The 18522-nt window shown below is 43.0% G+C and overlaps 1 protein-coding gene and 1 pseudogene across 1 annotated transcript in view; both read left to right on the top strand.

Annotated features, from left to right (window-relative positions):
* Window positions 1–721: 721 nt before the first annotated feature.
* LOC117259208 (uncharacterized) overlaps window positions 722–18522 on the top strand; it is a 70472-nt gene continuing 52671 nt past the window's right edge. Inside the window, exons 1-29 of the mRNA XM_033630458.2 lie at window positions 722–738; window positions 1210–1267; window positions 1988–2176; window positions 2345–2450; window positions 2534–2767; window positions 2866–2967; window positions 3400–3591; window positions 3731–3841; window positions 4383–4575; window positions 4720–4856; window positions 5118–5342; window positions 5579–5720; window positions 5829–5952; window positions 6348–6539; window positions 6652–6789; window positions 6940–7122; window positions 7579–7773; window positions 7919–8067; window positions 8245–8413; window positions 8535–8669; window positions 9557–9709; window positions 10568–10769; window positions 11003–11143; window positions 14960–15145; window positions 15427–15498; window positions 15637–15763; window positions 15859–15992; window positions 16414–16611; window positions 17919–18068. Of these exons, the coding sequence (XP_033486349.2) occupies window positions 722–738; window positions 1210–1267; window positions 1988–2176; window positions 2345–2450; window positions 2534–2767; window positions 2866–2967; window positions 3400–3591; window positions 3731–3841; window positions 4383–4575; window positions 4720–4856; window positions 5118–5342; window positions 5579–5720; window positions 5829–5952; window positions 6348–6539; window positions 6652–6789; window positions 6940–7122; window positions 7579–7773; window positions 7919–8067; window positions 8245–8413; window positions 8535–8669; window positions 9557–9709; window positions 10568–10769; window positions 11003–11143; window positions 14960–15145; window positions 15427–15498; window positions 15637–15763; window positions 15859–15992; window positions 16414–16611; window positions 17919–18068 (4354 nt within the window). The remainder of the gene's footprint in view (window positions 739–1209; window positions 1268–1987; window positions 2177–2344; window positions 2451–2533; window positions 2768–2865; window positions 2968–3399; window positions 3592–3730; window positions 3842–4382; window positions 4576–4719; window positions 4857–5117; window positions 5343–5578; window positions 5721–5828; window positions 5953–6347; window positions 6540–6651; window positions 6790–6939; window positions 7123–7578; window positions 7774–7918; window positions 8068–8244; window positions 8414–8534; window positions 8670–9556; window positions 9710–10567; window positions 10770–11002; window positions 11144–14959; window positions 15146–15426; window positions 15499–15636; window positions 15764–15858; window positions 15993–16413; window positions 16612–17918; window positions 18069–18522) is intronic.
* Window positions 11372–13186, top strand: LOC117259209 (plasma membrane calcium-transporting ATPase 3 pseudogene; annotated as a pseudogene).

The raw sequence follows: 18522 nt of genomic DNA, 5'->3' as shown, positions 1-18522 counted from the left end.
TATGTAAATAAACGAAATTTCACTTTTGCATTAAAAGTGCAAAGAATGCATTTTAGCAGCTGTCTTAAAAAAGAAGAAAACACACATGATAATGTGGTTTGCACAGACTGTAGCTTATCTGCAGATGCACCATTGCAGCTCACTCTCTGCTCACACAGAGGATGTGCCTGACATTCATATCCCACCAACATTAAATAATTTATTTTCAAATCCTCACACTTTGAAGACAAAGGGTATCTTTGTGATACGGCTTTTCAACATTGGCGTGTGAATCCATTGAATTGATTCCAGAAATCCATCTGCTTTTTCATATCGGCCCCATATTTTCCTCTCTTTATAACCCCTAAACTAATTACACTGGTGACATAAATAATTGAAGTGATCCACTAACAGAGACAATATCTAGGTTAGCCTTTGCACATGCTCATGCATTATGAAAGTGGAAGGTACAGTTACAGAACACCATCGCACACCATTATCAGCTAGAGCAATCACATGGGACTCACATTTCGTGCTCTTGTTTCACTTTCAGTGACTGAGGCCCTCTCACTTTCATGCCTTTAAACAATCAGTCCTGTAGACTCAGACTAAACAGGCTTGAATGAAAATACACAAAAAATGAAACAGTGGATTTGATTAGAGATTCAGTGATAATGTGCTCGTGGAAAATGATGCACCTGTTCTGTTTTTCAGCTTCATGGATTTTTCTGCTGCTGGCACAATGTGGACCCCCCTCAGGTAAGAGCAATAATTATTTTGTTTTTTTACACTATATTTAAAAAAATGCTATTTTAAAAAGGAAGGTTGACAAACATATTGACTAATAACAGACTTCTACATCCTTCCTGATATTAATTTATGTGTGTAAGAATCATCTGAAGGGAGTGCAGACCTCCCCCTCGGCGAAGACACTGACTTTGATCAGTGTCCAGAGGGAAAATACTTCTCCCACCAGCTTTGTCTGGAGTGTCCATCTGGTCATTTGTAAGTCAACAACCACCTCTGAACCTGTTTTACTCGTACTATGTACACAACGAAATACACCAATAAGACCTTAACATAAGGAGACATTATTTTTGCTCCTCTTAAGGAGATTCAATATATGAAATATGTCACTACTACTGAGAGATTTAACTGTAACACATATATATAATAAATGAACATATTTCTGTTATCTAGTTGTCCTGGCAGTGTATCTGCACCTCATAGATGTCCAGCAGAAACATTTAACATCTACACAGGGAAAAGCAGCATCAGTGCCTGCAAGGTAAGAGACAGCTGTGGATTAAAACCCATCATCATATGTCAAAGTTTTTTTTCTGCCCTCCTTTGAAAGCCAAAAAAATTGCATATTGCATTTGATAGTTTTTCTAGCAGTAGATATAAATTAAAGACCTTTTTCCACAGCAATCATTTTGACTTGTCATAGCAGGGAAAGCTAAGGAAGTATTTTATATATTTATTTGTTCAACTAGAAAAATCAGCAACTTAAGTTACAGACAGATAACACAGAAAACAAAACACAGAATAAAAATGTGCAGCTCTAAAACATGCAATATAATCACAAAATAAAATTACTACAAAGAAAACCCAAAAAAGTGTGTTAATATATACTAGAAGTGAACCATAAAAACACAAGAAAGGGCACTACACATGCTTGCAAAGACCAACTAAGACACACCGTGACACTGACATATAGAAGATTGTGAACAAAAATGTTGCAACAGTGCTTTGAAACAGCCGAGAGGAACCAAAGACTGCAGCTCAGCTTGCAGAAAATCCCACATATACAATAAGAAGCTGCATACCGAAATGCACACTCGCTAAACTTTGTACGTACCAGCAGTTATTGAAATGCAGAAATTGATAAATAGTTGAATCTGTGATTGACAAGTCAAAATGTTTGCTGTGTAAATTAACTTTTTTCTCATCATGTGTTTCTAAATCTGAAATACTTCACATATTGTCTTTGTTCTGTATATTGCAGCCTTGTTTTCCAGGTCTGCTCAGTTCAGAGGACAGAGCGGACTGCAGGCTGTGTCCTGCAGGTTTCTCATGTGATCCACCCAATGGGACCCTCTCTTTATGCCCCCCAGGACAATATTCTCCCGAGGGTGCCCTACAGTGTCTCACCTGCCCCATAGATTCTATCTGCACCTCTGGATTTCCAGTTAAAGTAACTATTACAGCAAACTATTTCAATTCAAATCCTTCGTCCTGTTGTATCTGAGAGAGAAGAACCTGTAGTAAATGGTTGGTAAAGTGTGCTCTAAAAATTTGGATTAATCTAAGTCGTATGCTTTTTCTCCTTGCTCCTTTATTCATCTCTTATATGTGCTTAAAGTGTGGACCTGGCAAGGAGCCCAATGTAAATCACACTGTGTGTAATGACTGTCCCCCAGGCTCCTATTCCACCGTGTGCACTATTCAGTGTGTGCAGTGTCCAGCAGGTAGTGCATTAATATTGATCTAATCTTAATTTGTGATTTAAAAGGTTCCACAGCCTTAGAAATGTGTCTTCTGCCTGTTACAGGAAGTTACTGTCCAGATAGTGGGATGTCACAGCCGCTCCCCTGTCCTCCCAGTTGGTCTTCCACACCTGGGCAGACTCACTGCCGTAGCTGCAATGATACATCTTTGCTGTGTGGGGGAGCTGTGGTCCCCCGCTGGAGCCAGCCAGTCCACAGGTCCAGTCCAACAGTCACCTGTCGACCAGGAACTTACAGAGACACAAGGGACGAGTCAGCATGTGTGGTCTGTCCAACAGGTTAGTGTTTATCACTGCGTACTGACATTTATGTTACAGTTTCCATTCCTCCTGGAGGAAGCCTAAAATGTATTTGTACACGTTTTTCTTGGCTCCAGGTTATTACTGTGTGGGAGGTGTAGCTCTACCATGTCCTGCAGGGACTTTTGGTCTTAAAGAAGGTTTGCAGAGGCTGAGAGACTGCACAATCTGTCCTGCAGGTAAAGACTGATAGTGCCAAACCTTCTAAATGGATTCTTTTCACAGCGTTAACTTTGGCTTGTCGAGGCAGGACAAACAAGGGTGTAAATAATAACATTGACAATGACCTGATTTCAATAAGTGTTCCAGTGCACCATGTCAGCGAGTGAGTGAGCAAGGACAATATCAGCAGAACTGGCTCACCTAAATGGAACAGAGCCATCATTGATGTTATAAAATCCACCTGTGCATTTCCTGCTTTGACACATTAAAATGTCTGCCATGTGCGTATGTGTGTAACAGAAGGTATACTTATACACTTATTTACTCAGTTACAGTTTCCAGGCCAATTTTACTCAACTAGTTATTTTGCATGACTTTACCATACATCATATCCTGTAAGAAAAACAAAAATCATTCTTATGAACTTGTCTATAAATACATTTCTCTAGGGTTTTACTGTCTGGAAGGCAGCTCACGAAGACCCACCTCCCAGTTCCTGTGTCCGCAAGGCTATTACTGTGAAGAGGGCACCGCCACCCCTCATGGTTCACCTTGCCCTGCTGGCACAGCGGGGGAACAACTGGGTCAGACAAGTAGGGCAGCCTGCAAGAGATGCAGAGAAGGACGCTTCTGTCCTGCAGGTAAGTCTTAGCACTAATACACTGACATCAATGGAGCAACAAAATACTGAAAAATAGGTGTCACAGTAGGTAACTATAGCTATACTTGAAGGCAGAACAAAGTATGTGATGCATATGTGTGTGCATGCGTGTGTGACAGGCTCATCTGGTCCTGGTTTGCCCTGTGCTCGTGGGAGATACTGTCCTGCTGGCAGCTTGGAAGAAGTCATATGTCCCCGAGGCACCTTCACCCCCCATCAAGGAGCAATAAGTGAATTTATAAGCCTCTTAATGACTGTTTTATACTCACCACTTATTCAGTAATATTTCAGTCTCACAGTTATTGATTTATCCCCCCTGCATACTGAGTACGAGGCTCTGTCTTGGGTGCTTTTGTGAAATTATTATCTGAGAAAAGCCCTGCAGTCCCTCAGCAGCTCAGCTTACACCAATGTGGTGCTATAGCAACCTATCATAGCAAAACTCTGTAATTATATAAAGATATAGGTGTTGTTTCATTCCCATGATGAACCAGGATATGTGGACGAGAAATTGCAACAGATGGATGCCAAGAGGGCAAAGAGAGAGAGTGTTTAATTTAGCAATGAAAAAACACAACTGTTGGTGGCAAGCTGAAGCTGTGAGTCCAGTAAAAAAATAAGGGATGACTGTTAAGGGAAATCCAACAATGTGCTACATTAACAGGGCCTATAAAATAAGGGGTTGATTGCAAATATATTAAAAGATATCCTAATAAAGTCGACCAGCAGCTTGTTGTAAACCTAAATTAATCTTGTAACTGTTCCCTCCAGGTGTGAAGGACTGTCTCAAATGTCCGGCTGGTTTTTACTGTCCTGAGGGGACAAGCGACCCTGTGCCCTGTCCACCAGGCTCCTTTAACCCCTTAGAGGGTCAGGATGAGTTGGCCGATTGCAGGGAGTGCTATGCAGGGAAGGCCTGCACACAAGTAGCTCTGAGAGCCCCAGATGTGGACTGCATGCAAGGGTGAGTAACCTCTACAGATTCAAGATAAGGTTTCCTGTGAAGCACGTTTCAGTGATACAATAAACTTGTGTTCTTTAGTACTGCATGTCTGATTTGAAGGAGTAAAAACTTGCCACTTTGATGCCTTTGCCTGAATCCGATAAGGTTTGTGTGTCCGCCTGGTTCCTCAAAACCCAACGCTCCGACCAATGCCTGCCCACCGGGGACACTGAGCAATCGCACTGACCTCACTGACCGCTCACAGTGTCAGCGGTGCCCAGCGCGATACGCCTGTCTTCGAGGTGCCATTTGTCTTTCACACATATGCATGTTCACTTGGCCTTTAAAAGTACTATTTAATATTTTATAGTTTCAGAAGAAATGAATGTAGACACCTATGCCAAATTGTGCTAGACGTAAAGTGTGCATTAAGAATAGAATATACAAACTTCTGAGCTTACTTAACTACTAGTTAAAATTAAATTAACAACTGCCTCATCCATGATGATAAATTCTTTGCAAGTTTTCCCACATTAATGCTTCTATTATTTATCCTTTATCAGGCACTGGTGGTATCCAGAGACCTCCTCTCTCCTGCTTTGCGGGGCATTATTGCCCCCCCGGCACTATGTTCCCCACCCAGTATAAGTGTCCTGTGGGGACATGGAGTGGTCACAGTGGATTGGAGGCTGAAAGTGAGTGCCGGCCATGCCCACAGGGCTGGTACTGTTTGGCTGGATCTGGAGCTCCATCAGGTCGATGCAGCTCTGGACACTACTGTCCTGAAGGTACAGTTGAGCGTGACATAATATAGGTATAATCTAAATTAAATTAATAAATGTGTTTACTGCTGTAGTTTAAAGATCTAACACACAAAATTATCTTCAAATGATTTATGTTTTGCTTTTAAAAATACAGCTTTCTGTATGAAATCGATTTCATAAAATAAGATGTGATTTCTCCTCTAGAGCTGTAATCGTGAGTCATTCATGTGGATATAACTATTTCGATGTTGCATCACCAGGGACTGCATATGGCACCCAGTTCCCTTGCCCTGCAGGCACCTTCAGCATCCAAATAGGCAACAGATACAGAGAAGACTGCCTGATTTGCCCTAAAGGCTCATTCTGTCAAAAAGGCACCTCCAAACCTTCACCCTGCCCACCGTAAGCAACCTATGTGCTTTGGACAGATGCTATATGGGTTAAAATGAAGGATTAAGCTGATATAATAAGTATGATTTAGTATATCCACTCTGTCCTGTCTTTCTCCAGCTCCACATTTCGCCATCTGAAAGGAGGTCGGAGGCTGGAGGACTGCTCCGCTTGCCCTGCTGGCTATTTTTGTCCCCACTCAGCCACTGTCAACCCCAGAGTGTGCGGAGCTGGCAGCTACTCTGTAAGGCCCCATCTATAACGCAGTCCACTGTGACTGGCCAAGTGACTGAACCAGTGGAAACCAGAGCTGGTCTATTAGTCTCGTCCCTCCATGAACTGTTCTGATTGTCCTATTTTTAGATTAGCATTTTCCGCCCACAGTGATCATCTTAGATTACTCACCACGTCTGTACATCTGTAAATGTCAGCAAGAGGAGCAGTTAAAGTCAAATTTTATTATAGTTCATCTTCTGCTCTCAATATTGAAGAAATATCAGTGTGCTATTCCAGCATCTTGCGAGTTCGATCGTACTCTCCCTTGTGTTTTCAGTCCGTATTTTGCTCTGTCCCTCCCCCATACGTGTTGATATCTTTAACTTCAACTCTGAATCTTTCTTCACGTTCTCTTGTGTGTAGGATGAGGGCTCTGTGGAGTGTTCTCCATGCCTGCAGGGCCACTACTGCAGTAATGAGACCACTAGCGAGGAAGCCATGTTAAGCATCATGGTGTGCCCTCCAGGCTTTCTCTGCTCCCAGGGTTTGGCTCGAGACCCCCAGCGCTCAGCCACCCTCTGTCCTCGAGGCTTCTACTGCCCTGGAGGAGGCATTGTGAGTGAAAGAGCGATGTCTACAGCAGGGGATTTATTGTTTTTTAATTAATATGTCTGATTTTCAAATGTCTGGAGCATTAAACTACCTACAAATGTTATTCTCCTCATAGGATCCCAACCCTGTACCGTGCCCCAATGGTACGTACAGTGAAATTCCTGGTCTGCGTGATGCCAGTGAGTGTGTCCAGTGTCCGCAGGGGAAGTACTGTTACTCCCAGGAGCCTCATCTGCAGCCTATTACCAGGCCTGTAAGACACCGAATGAATTAGATATACAGTACTCAAGATTCAATAGAGTGTCCTATTACAATTTTCTCTCCCTAATCAATTTTATCATGGAGTTAGGATTGCACTTCCACCATAAATGACACAGTTATTATGTATGCTGTGATATTTCAGACAGGTGTGTGTCCTCATGGGCACTATTGCCCCGCAGGGACTGGCTACCCCTACACCTACCCCTGTCAGGCTGGCCAATACAGGAACAACACCCTTGGTCACAGTGGAGAGGCATGTGTTTCATGTCCATCCAGGCATTTCTGCGACAGACTGGGAACTGACATGCCTTTAGTCTGCCCTCAGGTAGGAATATCCAGCATTTTGCGTGTGTGAGACAGTGTAACCTGCCTCTAAATGTGCACTCTGCAACTCTAATCCAATATACTTTTTGTCAAATTGAGCAAATATATCCTCAAGGTCCCCTCGCTGTCTATTCTGTGCGTGCGCTGAAAAAAAATCTGATCTTCATACACAGCTCTGGCTCTGTAAACAGCAAACAAAAGTGGCTAGGACAGAGTTACACAACACTATTACTCTGTGCTCGTGCACAGGACAGGGGAAAGGCCGTGGATGTATAAAGAGAAAGGCAGTGGGATGAGAGGGATGGTGAAACAGAACTTCTGAAGGAGCACTGATCTGATGGGAGGGGTGTATTTGTTTTTTTGTTGAGTTCAGATATCAACAATCTTTCTCCAGAGTGGCTGACTCCACCTTGAAGTGCCAACGTGCTATGTCTCTCTGTCTGTCACTCTATTTTAGGGCTTTTACTGTCCAGACGGCACTTCTACTCCTGAGCCTTGTCCTGAAGGAACCTACAGCTCACGATCAGCTCTCAGTGATGGGTCTCAGTGCTCCCCTTGTGGCGGAGGCCAGTACTGCACCGGTGTGGGACTCTCAGAGCCCTCTGGAAGCTGCAAGGAGCGCTTCTACTGTCGAGAGGGAGCCAAGTCTGCAGTACGAAAATGCTGTTTAAATCATTTATGAAATAGTAGTTGCCAGTCTTTAATGCTTTATTCTTGTCTTTATACTTGACTATTTCTATAAATGACTTCACTACAGTTTTTTTCTCATTACATGTATGTACTATGACAATGTCCAGGCTCCTGCAGATGGGCCGACAGGAGGTTTGTGTCCAGTAGGAAGTTACTGTCCTCCAGCTTCGTCCTCTCCCCTCCCTTGCCCCCCTGGCACCTTCAGCAACAGCTCTGGCCTCAGCAGACGTGAGGAGTGTGTCAGCTGTCCACCAGGGTAACGCCACCCATATTCACTTGCTTTACTATCTCATGACATGATTATGTGATATGCAGCCCCACACAGCAGTTGCACCCGTGGAGTTCTGACAACATCTCTGCGGATCTGTAAAAGAAAATCTGCCGAATCCATTTGGGTCTAATGATGTGATCAATATGTTTCTCTCCTTGTCAGTTTGTATTGTTCAGGTTCCAACAACACCTCACCTTCAGGTCCTTGCTTTCCTGGTTTCTACTGTACCGGCGGCTCAGCTTCGCCTGTTCAGAATGAAGCAGAGGAGGGTTATTACACCCTGGAGGGGGCAGCCAGGCCACAACCATGTCCTCTTGGCACTTTCCAGCCGGTAGGAAGTAATGCATACAGAACTCTGAGTGCTGTTACACTGAAAGTGTCCTGTTAAAGTTAGATAATGAGATTAATAAAAAGAAATCAAGGTTATTCCCTTGTCTGTAAATCCTCCAAAGCATCGAGGTGCAGAGTCATGTGTGGAGTGTCAGAGAGGCAGACTGTGTAACCAGACACGCTTGTCCCAGCCAGCGCTGTGTCCCACAGGACACTACTGTCCTCCGGGGTCCTCTGTTGCTCGACCCTGTCCTCCAGTCAGTATCTGTGTGTTAGCATGTGTTAAGTGTGGTGTTTGTGTGTGAATGTGGGTGCGTCTATTTTGCTCCTTACCCAGCTTTCTTCTCATCTCTGTCTTCTTAGTCAGTCATGTTTGCTGTATCTCTGTCTGCTGCACTTAAAGGAATGCTTCACCCACAAAATGATCATTTGCATATCAATTAGTCATGCATATTGATTCACTGATTGATTGGGGATCATGTTTAAGGAAGCAAAACTGTATCCACACATCTGTTAACAAACTCTCACACAACTTGTGCAGTATAGTCCTGGTCTCATTTATCCAGTCGTATAAATGACATGGATGCTTCACACACCTCAGCACAGAAGATCTATACAATCAGCACAGTTGCAAGTTGGGCGACTATTTCCCCTTCTGTTCCTGAGATATGACCCTGAGTAATGGCCAGAAAAGTGTTTTATGCAGAACATTATGATGTCACAGTGAAGCTGACCTTTGACCTTTTGTATATAAATGTCATCACTTCATTATTTTATTCTATTAAGCATTTGTGTGAAGTTTTGTCATAATTAGCATATGAATTTTTGAGTTATGGCCAAAAACACATTTTGTGAGGCGACACTGACCTTGACCTTTGACCCCAAAATTCTAATCAGTTTATTCTTTAGTGCAAGTGGATTTTCGCATCAAGTTTAAAGAAATTCCGTATGGACTACATGTACGTAGGCATAAAAAAAAAAAAAACAAATCTTGCTGGGATCTAGAGGGCATAGATATCTTAGGTTACACATAATTCATATGCAAATGATCATTTTGTGAGTGAGGTATTCCTTTAAGCTTCATGCACCTTTCATTTCAACTGATATGACTGATGTTGTAAAATTATGCTGTCTAATTATTCAGAGCTCTTACTCTGACCAGCCTGGTGGCGACGCTGCGCAGCACTGTCGCCCATGCGAGGCTGGTTGGTACTGCAGCCGAGCCGGTCTCTCTAAGCCTCAGGGTCTCTGTGACCCGGGACACTACTGCACCTCTGGAGCCTCCACTGCCTCTCCAGTAAGACGTGGTGATTAATGACTTTGATAATTTGGCTTCCAGCAGCTTATCTGAGGAAAAACTGCTGTCTTAGTAAGAAGTAGTAGTATGGAATTGGAAGAGAAATGTAATTACAGAAAGGCATTTTAAGAAGTAGTTTTAAACACTCGGTACACACAGTATTACAGAACATAACTGCTCTCACTGCAGTCTCCTTTACTAGATGTAGAGTGCCTCTGTCTAAGTTGTGCATAGAGAATGAGAGAATTAATAAAATTAAGTGTTAAAAGGAATTTAATTGACTACTATGTTTTCTATTTTGTCTTATCAAATTAATTTTCTGTTCACTCCATAGATGTTTCAAATAAATGTAACAAGAAACCAGACCTGCCTTTCATATTTACCATGTTGATCTCTGAGTGATATACAATGAAAGAAGTGTTTGACATCTTGTCTGCTATGTGCTTGTTGATTATTTTTGCTTATAATGTGGTTTAGCGCAAGTGAGAGCTTGAATAGAAAAGCTGGAAATAAGCTGGTCTTTAAAATGAATATTTTTCTTCCCTCTATGAAATAAAGCTGTGCAGCTGATTTGATGGCAGCTATTAATTTCCCACACACTTTGACTGCTAAAGTGTTTTCTGTCATTTGATATGCATATGAATCTAGAGGCATGTGAAGTTCAGGTTTGCATTAGGCAAATAAATAATGTTTTTCAGCAGTGTTTTTTGGATAAGCTGCTGATAGTGCGTGGGAAATGAGTGACAGCTACCAAATCAAACTGCCCACAGCTTTAACTTTTAAAGTTCTAACTATAACTGGAAGAGAAAAATGATCAAACTTTATCATATTCTGATGATTACTCTGATATTCCCACAGGTGGCTGTAGCCTCTGGCAGTGTATGTCCTGCAGGGTATGTCTGTCCACATGGGACTATGTATCCCCAGCAGCACCCGTGCCCTGTGGGGACCTGGAGCAGCACTGTGGGAGCCCAAAACCTTTCATCATGCTGGCCCTGCCCTCCAGGACTCTACTGCAACAGTACTGGACTCAGCCAGCCCTCAGGAATCTGTGATGCAGGTATGGAAATTAATTATCCAGTACAACAGGGTGTGAGAAGCAATTTGATGTTTCAAAACATACGTCACATGAACAAAAAGTACAGAAGTCAGTGCTTAATAACATGTAGACATTTGAGATGAAGTGGTTTTTTTTTTATATTTGTCCTCTGACCATTTTATGGGTAGGTGAAGCTGCTTGTCCTTCTTTCTTACTTTATGTTCATAGTTTTTTTCAAATTTTCTGATTTATAGGCTATTACTGTTCAGGAGGAGCTGCGTCTTCAATGCCCTCAGACGGTGTGACTGGAGACATTTGTCCAGTTGGACACTACTGTCCCATGGGTTCAGCTTCTCCTGTCCTCTGCCCTGATGGGACGTACTCGAACACTACAGGTATAGAAAATAGAACTGCACGACATATCAAGTACAGTGACACCCTCTTGTAGTGATCATGTGTGTACAGATCAAATTAATTACAATAGGTTTTTTTATGTCACAGAATTATCATGCATATGCTACCACTTAACATCTGTTATTCCCTTTGCATGGGAGGTGAACTGGTGAGGGTCTACTAAAATGTAAAGTTAAGATGTATCCACTGCACCTGACAGATTAGAGCACATGACTCTGACTAGGGTGCAGAGAGGCGGAGGAGGAAGGGCAGATAACAGCCATGCAGGGGGAGACTTTAAGATCACTGTGACAAAGCTCAGGAAGCTGATAGAGCTCTGAGGGAACAATGCCCTCAGAAGCTCCATTACAGCCACAGAGACACAGAAGGGCTCTACCAGAGACTACTGTCCAACACCACTGACGGTCTCAGTGGGGATCTGGCAGACCTGGAGTGTTGGCGCCAAATGTTCAGCCAAATCTTCATCACCCCTAAAGAAGCCTAAGACTCTCCTGGAGCTTGTGTGGGAGGCCCACCAGGATGTCACACTCTTGGAAACAAAAATCTCCCTCGGCCTCTCTTTCTGCCAACCTCTTGTAAAGGAAATCGAGTCATGTGGGAATGTGGTGGGGTCTGCAGAGGATGAGGGCAAGGGCGGTGCTGGTTGGATCGAGGGTGCCGCCATCGTGCTGTCTGTTGTGTGTGTCGTCCTGGTGAGGGCGTTTAACGACTGGTCCAGAAAGAAGCAGTTCCAGGGCCTACGGAGTTGGATCGAACAATAATAGAAGTTCACTGTTGTGTGTAATGGGAATGTCATCCAGATCCCTGGAGCTGACATGGTGGTGGGGGACATGGCCCTGGTCAAATACAAGGACCTGCTGTCAGCTGATGGTACTTTGGTTCAAGGCAACAATCTCAAGATAGATGAGAGCTGACTTACAGGAGAGTCTGACCACGTACACACGTACCCATGTGGTGGAGTGCTCAGACAGGATGCTGGTGGCAGCTGTGGATGTCAACTCACAGATGGGCAACATCTTTACCCTGCTGTGTGCTGGAGAGGTGGTGGAAGATGGGGAGGAGTAGAAAGGAAACAACCTGATGGAGCTGTGGGGAACAATCAGAACAAAGCCAAGAAGCAGAACGGGGGTGTTGCCCCTGACCAGTGCAGAAGGGAGTTATGTAAAGGACAGAGAGAAGATGACCAACGTTTCAACGACAGAGAGGTGTTGCATTTGTCGTTGAAGGTCGCATGTGGTTGCCAAAGTATGCTCCAGTCTACATCCAGTCCTCAGAGTCAGTGTGCTGGTGGTATCTGTCCCAGAAGGTTTACCTCTTGCTGTCGCCATCTCTCTGGCTTACTCTGTCAAGAAACCAACAACCTTGTACGCCACCTGGATGTGTGCGAGACCACTGGCAATGCCACAGCCATCTGCTCTGACAAGACTGGCACCCTCACCACCAACCGCATGACTGTGGTGCAGACTTACATCAGTGACATGCACCACAGTGTGATCCCAGACAAACGCCCATATGTAGCCCACCCACTCAAGTCCAATTATGTCACAGAGTCATCTTGCACACACTACCACTTTACATCTGTTAATCTCTTTGCATGGGAGGTGAATTGGCAAGAGGATAGATGTAAAATTAGAGCATATGACGCTGACTAACATGCAGAGAGGCCTAGTTAGTTTATTAGCAAACCTTCCATGCATTTATATTTATATATAATCAACTACAACCAACTCATTTGCCACTTTACCACACATATTTCAACATATGAATAAATATTAAACCAAAAGGATTACATGAAATAACAATCAAAGTGTTTATTACAAACCATGTGAGTCACACCAGAAAATAAACCCAAAATACCCAGGATTTTATAATCAAGGAAAACACTGTCTGTACTTGCTGTTCCTTTAATTAAGAAAGCTGTTGGTAGCTGTCTTTGCAAACCTCCCTGTCCAGACGTGATCTGTGCGATGGAGATGCCTCGTCCTGAGTACCTCTACTGCAGCAGCATGTGTAGCATCATCTGACACACACTACCCAAAAATTCATAAAAATAATGAACCTTCTGGCCTTTTATCATGAATGCCCGTATCATAACAGTTCACATGATCCACACTCACGCAGACACTCGGTGACAAAGGATTTCCTGCACGCAGTCAGTTGGTGCGTCTCAAAATCAAGGCTGCGTCCTTGGTACGACAGGTCCTTCCATGTCGGGTACTACAGAGGCTAGGAAAGACTCCTTCCTAGCATTTGGTGAACACACATTGGAACCGGCTAGTGAGTGCCCAGGTGTGTGCATCACTGAAGAGGCCCTGCCTTCAATTATGGTAAATCATGCACAAAGAATTGTGGGCACTTCATGCCTGCTGAGGATACACACGTGTCCCTGAAAATTCTCTCAAGGAACGAGTTGGTCCTCAGTAGAATTCGAAGAATCCTTGACATTAGACATTGGAGCAGTCCTTCGGCATTGGAGAAGTTCTTTGGCAGGATTTGCTCATGTAGCCTCCTTGAAGCACACTCGCACAAATAGGAATGTACTGATTGGTTATACAAAGCACCGCACTCTCTGGGTACTAGTTGTGTAGAAACAGAATGCTTTGTTTCTTTGAACAACACTGCTGTAGTAGAGCATCAGATTGGATTTACGTATGCACCCCTAGTCTCTCTCCTCCAAGCTAGCCAGGGAGATAGCCAATTAGCAACAGTCCACACGTGGCTAGGGTGTTTGCGCTAGTTTAAAAGAATTACTCACTGGAAACAACACACTCTTTCCTTCTCTTTAACAGGTTACATGCTGATAAAAAAAATCTTAACAGTCACACTTTGTACTTCCACCAGCTTCCTTCACCCTATGTTTGCGCTCTATCTAGTCCCACCTCCTCTCAGAACCCAGTAGGTTCATCTGTGATGGCGCTGATTGGCTTATAACAAATTCACACCAGGCCACCCAATGCACCTGGTAACAAAAAGGATCTGAGGCGTTCGAGGTCTTCTCAAAATTGGACATCGGACATTAAACATCTTACCAAACTTTACCAAACTTACCAAACTTTTTTTTTTTTTTTTTTGCAAAATCCTTTATTTGACTGGGGTGTTTACAAGAAAGGAGGAGAGAGAAGGGATGACATGTAGCAAAGGGTCGCAGGCTGGAGTGGAATCCGTGGCCTATCTGACCAAACTACAAATCTCTAAATATTCAAGGTATTACACACCAGTCATAATTGAGCTGGAGCCTGTTTCAAGATAGAGGCCAGCTATGTTTTTGTAGATAAAAAAAACAATATGTACACAAAGTTATATTGATTACATAAATATAAAGCAATGGGGGGCATTACTTGGGGGTTACGTGATTGACAGCTTCAAACACAGGTGCTTTTCATGTGCACACTTGTTTTCTGTCTCCATTAGCAGCCATTTCTTGTTATTTGACTGGTCACAAGCGAGCCTGAAGAGCAAGCTTCACAACTCATTGGCTCATTTTTGGCAGTTTGTCATAAGCTTCGAGGACACTATGTTTTTTATTTGGAGAAAATGACTTTTTCCGGGCAAAGTATCATGGGAGTTAAATAAAAAAAAAGCTTAGTTTTAAATGTTTTTTTTTTTTATATATATATATATATTGACATGTAGAAAAAGACTCAAAATGAACACTGTAAGTGAACTAATTGATTACTATAAGTAAATTATTTAAACAGCATTTGTATCAGAAGAAGCGGTTGTTTATAGTAACCTGTGCAGGTTCCACTGTATCACGTTTTGAAATACATGTGTTATTGTTCCTCTTTTGGATAAAGGGGCAGAGGTGTGCGATGACTGCCTGTCAGGGACCTACTGTCTGTCAGGAGAAGGTGTCCAGCTCTGTCCAGCAGGACACTACTGTCTCGGTGGCGGTGTTGAGGGTATCCTGCCCTGCCCTCCTGGCACATACAGTCTTCACTTTGGCCTCAGCCAAGTGGAGCAGTGCCTCATTTGTCCAGCAGGTGAGAGTATTGTCACATGGTTGTCTTCACTGCTCTGCAAGACACTGGATAGTCTTTCATTTAATGTTAAGTAAGCTGAATTGGCTTTTAATGTACCAACACCTTCATTTGCTAGATGTGTTGGAACTAATTGATTCAGATAAAAGGCAATAATAGAATATTTTAGCACGTTAAATTATCTAGAGGAGGGATATTGTTTTATGAAGTGATGGGACCTTGAGGATTTCCATGCTTTATTATTACTGCAGTGGTGTTTTTAATTCTTCATGCTGTGTTAACAGGGTTTTACTGTGAGGACTGGGGTCTGTTTGAGCCTACTGGACCCTGTCAAGCTGGTTATTACTGCATAGCAGGTACACTACATGCATGATGGACAATGGCAATATTACCATTTATCATTGCAGCCTAACCTAAAGCCCTGCTGCTGTACCAGTGTGTGTGGCAAAACTGAATTGCACACTAAATCTGTCTTAAATGTGCAACTTCCCAAGGTGTGAACTTTCAGAACCCAGATGGTAACTTTAGCACTGGAGTGGGAGGAGCATGTCCAAAAGGGAACTACTGTCCTGAGGGCACCAGTCTCCCGCTGCCCTGTCCACCAGGAACCTACTCTAACAGGTTAGTGGACCCAGATGTCACACACACTTGTGCAGTTTTGTTTTGCCATTTAACTGTGTTTGTGTGTGCATGTGTTTACACGTTTGTGCTTGCAGTCTTTATCTGACAGACATCGCTGGCTGTAGGCCATGTCAAGCGGGTCAGTTCTGCAGCACTGCAGGCCTCACTCGTCCATCTGGACTGTGTCAGGCAGGATATTACTGTCCAGGGGAAGACACCACAGCTACAGGTAGAGCAGCAAAATTATGAGTTTTTATTTTATTCATGAGAATTTTGTTTGTGCTTGTTGAATAATTTCTACACCATTCCATCTTGTCTGCAGGATTAACCTAGTTCAAACAGCTTCAAACATCAATACAATGATCCCTCTGTTCGTTAATTAATATTTAATTATGTGTGTAGTTCATGCATGACATAAAATAGTGGAGAACAGAGCTAATATATAATGTGCAGAGACAAATCTTATGAATAAGCATCAGACAGAAGAGAGACAGATGTTGATAAATGCAGGAAATCTGAATGTGCGAGGGTGTTTTGTTGAACGAATGATTACTGAATTAATAAGGGTTTATCACATGATTCATCACATTAAGGGCTTAGCAATCATAATCTCAGTAATTCAGCACATCTAATTGGTTTTTCCTCTGCAGGCTCAGGAGGAGGTTTTTGCCCACCAGCTCATTACTGCCCTGAGGGTAGTGCGAGCCCAGTGCCCTGCCCAGCTGGGGCCTACACCAACCTCACGGGCCAGTCAGCATGTTTCCGCTGCCCTGCTGGCTACTACTGTCCAGAGAGGACTGGCAACTTCACCAAGTTCCCCTGCCCCCCTGGCTTCTACTGCCCTGATGGTAGACTCACTCAAAACACTATCAATCATATTTATTTTTGTTTTGTTTATTTGACAATTCATTTTAAAAAGACAGATACGTGGTTGCAAGACCAGAGTACATGCATGATTAAAAGAACATCAAGGATGACAAAAGAAAAGGCACATGACTTATTTTCATTGTGGTTCTTATTGTAGTTAGAGCTCAGAAAGGTGCGTGTGTGTACCTGTGTGTCAAGATAGTGGTGCACACAAGGGCTTAGGTTTTGTTTAACAGCGGGGAGGTTCTCAGCCAGACAGTCTCTTTTCTGGCTGTCTTTTATGCATTATTTTTGCTGTGAATGTCTTTAATATTGTCAACATAAAAATCCTCTGCTACTTTTATGTTTTTATTGCGGGTGGGGAGGTGGGGAAACAATGCACACTTTCTAAATATTTGGGAAGATGTGCCTCCTGGCCACCGCTCAGATTTACACTTACAGAAGTAAGGCATTCATGGCATTTAATGGTACACAAAACATTAGTATAGATGTAATCAGCATGATGTCGCACGAACAAAAAAATGTAATCACTTCCTGGTTGAAAACTGGGGATTGATTTCAGTTGCAGACATATGTAATATTGGCAAACTTGTAGAAACCAAATCTACCGGCACAGAAGCCAAGCAATGCACTGCTATGTACAGGCACTGCAGCAAAACATGTTTTAGCCACCTAAAAAGACTCATCTTAAAGTAGGTCAGGTAAAGTGCATGCTATATTTGGAATATTTCCACTGCTCCACCTTGCATACAAACTGATTAAGGCAGCAGTAGATCAGCAACTCTCATGTCCTGTGCAGTAAAATTACTATTTTTGTCAATGGGGTCCGGTGGCATTGAGATTAGAGCTTCAGTTCCATTCAGTTTTTTTAGGTGGCAGCGTTGCTTAGTGTGGTTACATTGTATGTACATGATACAGGGATTTTCTTCCTGTAAGTCATTGTAAACAAACATTGTGATTAAGCCCATATGGAAAATAATCACAGTGGCATCAACAGGCATTATGTAAATAATATGCTTAAGTGCACAATTGCTATTGTACTAAAACTGGTCTGTTACATGAGTTATATACGACTGCCTACACAAATGTCTTTGCAGGAGTAGGTTGCATTTCTTCATTAATTTATTGTCAGTACTAACACTGTTTTAGAAGCTTCTTGTTATACTTAAAGACTGTTTCTGCTTTGATCAATGACTCCCCTTAGCTTTTACAATACAAGTAAAATTGCAGTGTACTTTAAACACCAACATTGCATGTAGCAATTTATCATGTTGCATTATGTGCGTAGGTACAAGGCATGCCACCCAGTTCCCCTGTCCTCGTGGATACTACAACCCTGAGCCCATGACTCAGAGTCTGGACAGCTGCCTGCCTTGTCCTCCAGGACACTACTGTGAGAAGGAGAGGCTGACAAAAGTGTCTGGAAAGTGCAAGGCTGGTCAGTAATGGCGTCTTTGTTTTTTTTCTTCCCAAGACGCAATCACAGCCACACAGTGTGGTTTCTCAGTGTCAGGACTTTGTCCTCTGTGCCAGCCTTTTTGTCTCTAGGGGTCGGCGAGCCAGTCTAAAGCAGTCTGGAAGACTTGAGGGCAGGAAAGGAAGAGTGCACATAAAGCACGAAACATCACAACTCGACAGCAGCCACATCAGTCATTATTTTACTTCTCCCCTCTTTACAGTTTCACTCTTGCGTTCTGGCAGTAGCAGCAGCTTTTAGATAATTCCCTGTATATTATTTAGTTATATACAAACAGCCTGGCTCCATATGCCAACCAGCTAATGCACACAAGTCTCAGGCAGATATTAGAACAGTGGCTCCCTGGTTTATTAAGCCTGCTTTTTTTCACATTGATGACTCATCTCTTTCACCTTGCTCTGCGCTGCTCTTGTCT

Source organism: Epinephelus lanceolatus, chromosome 4, assembly GCF_041903045.1.
Source record: "Epinephelus lanceolatus isolate andai-2023 chromosome 4, ASM4190304v1, whole genome shotgun sequence".
NCBI lineage: Eukaryota > Metazoa > Chordata > Actinopteri > Perciformes > Serranidae > Epinephelus > Epinephelus lanceolatus.
This window is presented reverse-complemented; position numbering and strand designations above follow the sequence as displayed.